Source organism: Limulus polyphemus, unplaced genomic scaffold (assembly GCF_000517525.1).
Source record: "Limulus polyphemus unplaced genomic scaffold, Limulus_polyphemus-2.1.2 Scaffold1417, whole genome shotgun sequence".
NCBI classification, from domain to species: domain Eukaryota; kingdom Metazoa; phylum Arthropoda; class Merostomata; order Xiphosura; family Limulidae; genus Limulus; species Limulus polyphemus.
The window spans coordinates 233,324-238,662 of record NW_013667027.1 but is presented as its reverse complement, the minus strand read 5'-3'; the positions used below and the strand labels follow the sequence as shown (position 1 = coordinate 238,662).

Below are 5,339 nucleotides of genomic sequence, written 5' to 3'. Positions count from 1 at the left end.
CGAAGTTACGGAAAATCAATTAACAACGGTGACGTAACACTACCTTATTCCCAGTTTACCAATGAAGAAGAAAGGCATTCGGATTATCGGGTTCTTTGTTTTACGGTTTAATTTTATTTTTCTGTCATGAGTTCTAGTTGATTTTTTAAACCATATTATAATTATATCAAAACAAATTTGATTAAAGATAAAAAAATTAGCAACTTCTAGGATAAAGGGGATGAAGTAGAAAGTTGTATGTTTTATCATAAATTAATTCCCTTGTAAATTTAAAACAAAAACTGTAGAGAAGTTAAAAGAAATATATTTTGCCAACAACCACAATCAAATTTCTTCAGCAACATATGAACATTTAAGTGGAACTATCGACTGTGCGTGTTTGTTATTTTGTTCGTTATTTTGCCAACGGTAGCTGAGCATTAACCCTTAGGACTTATAACGCAAACAATCGAGTTTCAATACCTGCGGTTCATAGCACGGATAGCCTGTTATGTAGTTTTGCGCCTAACAACAAACAATCCATCATTATTTTCCATTTCTGAAGATGTGTGTTTTAACATTGTAGGGATTTTTTTTTTCTCAGATTTTCTCCTTGTGTACGTTTTAAGGGATTTAATAATACATAACTTTTATAACTTTTGTCATTTATTGTTTTTCAGCTTGTAACATGTGATTGCTGTTTTGTGTTTGTAAAAACAGGGTACAGTTAGTAGTTTTGAAACCATGGAATCTACATACTCTCTGCAATGTTTGTTTTCCACAAAATAAAAATGGTTTACTGTCTTTGGTTTTATTAGTATTTAAGGTGTATCTGAGTGCGTATTAGCCGGGGATATTCGTTTATAGTTCTCCCTCTAGGAATATATAAACATACTTAAAAAGAAAAAAAAAAAGAACAACTTAAAATATCAGATTTATTGCCGTTAAAACCCTTCACGTAGCTTTAATTTGAACTCGGTAGGTGCCGATGGGAACGTGCCCGGCGTTTTTGATGCTCATGTCATGATCATGCTGAGGTCAGGGAATGCTCAGTTGAAAGCGAAGAGATACGAAGGGCCTATCTTTGTTGGTCCCCGTGAGAGGTGGTGCATAACCGAAGAAAGATTGTGATGATGTGGCCAGTGTTTGCTCGTTAGTCTAGCTCAATTTTCTTTTTTTATGATATATTCATTTCGGGTCTTTGAAACATCGGAAGATCTGTTAGGGTTAGAAGCCACACGAGATCAATGGATGTATTCATGATTTTGTTTCAGGCTTTAGTTAAGTATTCTGAAGAGAATGTATTATCCATGGTGAGCCACACCTATAAAGGGCATACACGTGTGTATTCTAGATCTTGTTTGACCCGTAATCTGGAAGTAACGTATTTATTCGACATAGATATGATTTTTTTTCCAGAAAATGTTAGAGTACTGGTATTCTGTTGTTAATATATTGAAAACCAGAATATCTCATGTTTTATGTAACATACACACGTGACTTTAGTTTTATTTTATGACTGTATCTGTATATAAGTCTAAAAGTAACCATTCCATATAATTTCCCATTTGTACTTAACTGTTTGATTCTACCTGTGTATATATGTGTAAAGGTATTTCCAACATACCTACTGCATTTGTCTTTGAAGGAAGGAAAAATGAAAAGCTAGCACCCACATGGTTAAGTGCACTGCACAAAATGGTTAAAGGATGATTAGAGTTTTTGATATGACAAGGAAGCAAGATTATTATAAAATAATAGCAATTATCACCTCAGTTTGTTATGTAAGTTGAGAATTTGATGTTCAATCATGAGATTTGAAATACAATTGAACGGCTGTTCAGTGTATTCTCTATATAGTGGCCTAAAAATCTTATCTCAGTGGTTGACTTTCTGAAGTGAATCGCAGAGCTTAAAGTGTTTTTTTTTGTTTTGTTTTGTTCAAAAAACTGAAAGAAGACATTAGGTATATATCATTCATGTGGAAAACTAGAGTGTGAAGTAAAAAGCTAGTGTTTGTAACCGAATGTGGAACTACTTCCAAATAAATGTATAGTTGGAGGACAGCATGAAATAGATAGACCATCATATTCAACCCAGTCAGACTTCCAAAAGCTGATGTTTACATCAGACATCCATTGAGATGTGTTGTACATGGTGTAAAATAGCTTGCCTGTGGTGGTTTCAAGAATATATTTTGTAAACCAATGACATCTGGTCCAACATTCTTTTATACAAATGTTGTGCTTCATTCTGCAGACAGATAACAAGCATGTACTCATTTGGAGAGAACCTGGAACCAGATTCAGCTCCATTTTTATACAGAAATTTGACAAACTTGGCCTGTGGTGGAAGTGTAATTTTGGCAACAACAACAACAACAACAAAAAAAAAACATTAGTTGTTATACTTGGATCTACATCTTGTGGAATGAAACCTTTAATGTTGCACATTACTACATCCTGCAACCTTTTGTATTGTCACATGCTAGCACAGACTTCAACTTAATGAATGATATTGTCCACTTACCTCATGTTAAACTGATCTTTAAAGAAGAGAGTAGTGACTGAATACAATTCTCTTGTACACTTATCATACTTTCATCCCATAATGCATTGTATCACATCCAGTACTCTAAACAGTAAAGATGCCCCTCTTTTAGAGGAGTGGTCAACGATATTTAAGAATTTTATCATAATTTTAATTTTGATGCAATATTGATGCTAGACTGCTTTTTGCTGTTTTGTGGTAATGATGCTCCATATTGAAATGTCAAACTTCATAGGTGAAAACCACCTCTAACAAGTATTCATTTTTAAGAGTAGGGTGATTGGTCAGTCACTTGCATATTAGATCACGTGAAAGATTAACATATGCTGATTTGCATAAAAATTATCTAAGGGAAAGAGGAGATTGACATTATTTTCTAAAAAAATAATTTTTCCACGTGATAGCTGAAGTATTGTAACTTCTAGTTAATTGTTTTGTGCAGTTTGTATAATGTAGTCAAATTAATTAGATCAAGGTGAACAGAGTTCACTCTAGAAAAGATGGAAGAGCTGAATTAATAATTGGAAATTATAAGATTTTTGTTGAAAATATTAGAAATGCATAAGTAGTAATTAAATATGCAGATAATTTATATTGGATAATTTATTTTCCCATTTTAACTTCACTCAATTTAATCATGTATACAACTTAAAAGTAATTTTGTTTCAACATATAGCAGTATGGTAAAACACGAGTAAATGGTTTATGAAACAATACTGAAACTAAGTTTAATGAAATCTCCAAATATTTACCAAAAAAGAACATACTTGGAAGCTAGATTTTTTTTAAATGATAAATAATAAGTTATTTTTAAAGTACAAAAACAGCCCTATTTATATCAATAGATTTATAAAATAAGTAAGTTTAAGTAGAGCATTTTAGAAACCTCTCCCACAAACATATTAAGATAAAGAAAAAAAAACAATTCAGGTAGTGATATAACAGATGATAGATATTTATGGAGTATTCAAGTCCTTTTAAATCACCATTTAGTAAATAAATTTAAGTATGTGAATGAAATTGTGGCATTGTGCAAAATTTATTATTTAGTATTATACAGTGGACCAACTGTTTGATTATATTTGCTTTCTTTTCATCAAAAGTAATACTGAAAATATAATCTGTAGTATGTACTGATGAGCCTTGAATAGGCAAAACTTCAGTCCGTAGCAGAGGGTATAGTAAATCAAAGAATGTATTAGGCCTCAACCGTACACTTAAATTATATTTTCAGTTGTAGCTTTGGTACATAGAAAATAATTCTGTAATGTGATGGTAGATATTTTTGAAAAACTGGAGTCAGTTGTGATAATTTCATTAAATTGGGAAGCAATCATTATTTAATGATGATATTGAATCAAGAACTTAAGAAAAAATTAAGGATCAGAATATCTGAACTCATCATATGATCAAGTCTGCATTTTTTAGTAGATCAAAATATTTATGAAATACTTAATATTTGTTAATTAAATAAGTGTGTCAAATTGTGTATTTTAAAGATGCTTTTATATGTTTAGAAAATTTAAAATTTTGTAAATGTGTGAAATGTTTCTTAGTGCTGATATTTAAGTTTTTGGAGCATCTTTTGCACAGTAATAAATGTAATTTAAATATGCACATAGTTAATGATCAGTGTAGTTTTTATTTAATATATTACTTTTTTTTAGGTGTAAGATACCTGGGTAATGAAAATGGAAAGTCACCTTGCATCCTTACAGCCTAGATCTCTACAATGTTTGTTGTGTATGTTAGAATAAACTCACTGGCACATTTTAAAAATAATGTGTTTTGCTTCTCTGTTAATGTGGATGTAAAACAATGAAAACAAAAAATAATAACAACAGAAAATAATTTTATATGTGAAACCATAACCTATCTGTGATCACTAATATGCAAGTTTTGGTGCATGTGGATTTAATTTTAAGCACAACTAATAATGGATGAAAATCATAAAGACCTGCACAACTTTTGCCATGGTAGAAGTCCTAGAGATATGGCAAAGACTAAATTAGATAAAATGCTGGTTGAAGAAGAAGATGATGGTAGTGATGAAGAAGTGATGCAGGCTGTAGTCAGTGAAGCAGTGAACCTTCGCATGAAGAAAGAGCAAGTAGGAATTAATGGAGTGGTATGTTATGATGATCAACAAAATCGGGAACGACCAATGTCATGGGAAGGAGAACTCTCTGATGATGATTTTAAGAAACAAGCACCAAATGATTCAAGTAAATTAGTTTGTATGCTGGAAGATGACACTGACCCAGATTGCTCAATAAAAAGTCTGGAGTGTATGGCTAGAAGAGATGAAAATGTTTATTGTAGTGAGGAGGATTCATTCACAATAGCCAAAAGGGTAAGGTGTTTAGTATATTCCACCTTTAAAATGTGAATGGTCAGATGTAGAATAATTTCCTAAACAAGATGATTTACTTGATGCTGCTTCTACAAAGTCATAAATCAACCTTAGATATAATATCTTACAAGGTATTATTTACATAATTTCATTTCCTTATGTATTATCAACATTATGATGGTTAAGTATTAAATATTTAAGCATAATGCAAAATACATTTTTGACATAAAATTCATGGATACAAATTTGAGATTCATAATAAACTGCTTTATACCAAATTGCAGACACCAGGGTTTTAAACTGATTCATAATCTGTTTTATAGTGAACATTTCGTTTTGCTTAATATTTTTGTGTAATATATTTATGTATACAATTTTTCAGATAAACTGTATTACATCAGAAGTGTACAGGCAATCACTCAGCACTGTATAGCTCTGACAAAATTATAATATAACC

General features: G+C 31.2%; 1 protein-coding gene across 3 annotated transcripts in view; it reads left to right on the top strand.

Annotated features, from left to right (window-relative positions):
* The window catches only part of LOC106463472 (nuclear hormone receptor FTZ-F1 beta-like), an 88,139-nt gene that overhangs the window by 46,333 nt on the left and 36,467 nt on the right, over positions 1–5,339 (top strand). For all 3 annotated transcript variants that reach the window (XM_022390973.1, XM_013923507.2, XM_022390972.1), the window contains exon 2: positions 4,197–4,882. In XM_022390973.1, coding sequence (XP_022246681.1) covers positions 4,466–4,882 — 417 coding nt within the window. In that variant the 5' untranslated portion in view covers positions 4,197–4,465. The remainder of the gene's footprint in view (positions 1–4,196; positions 4,883–5,339) is intronic.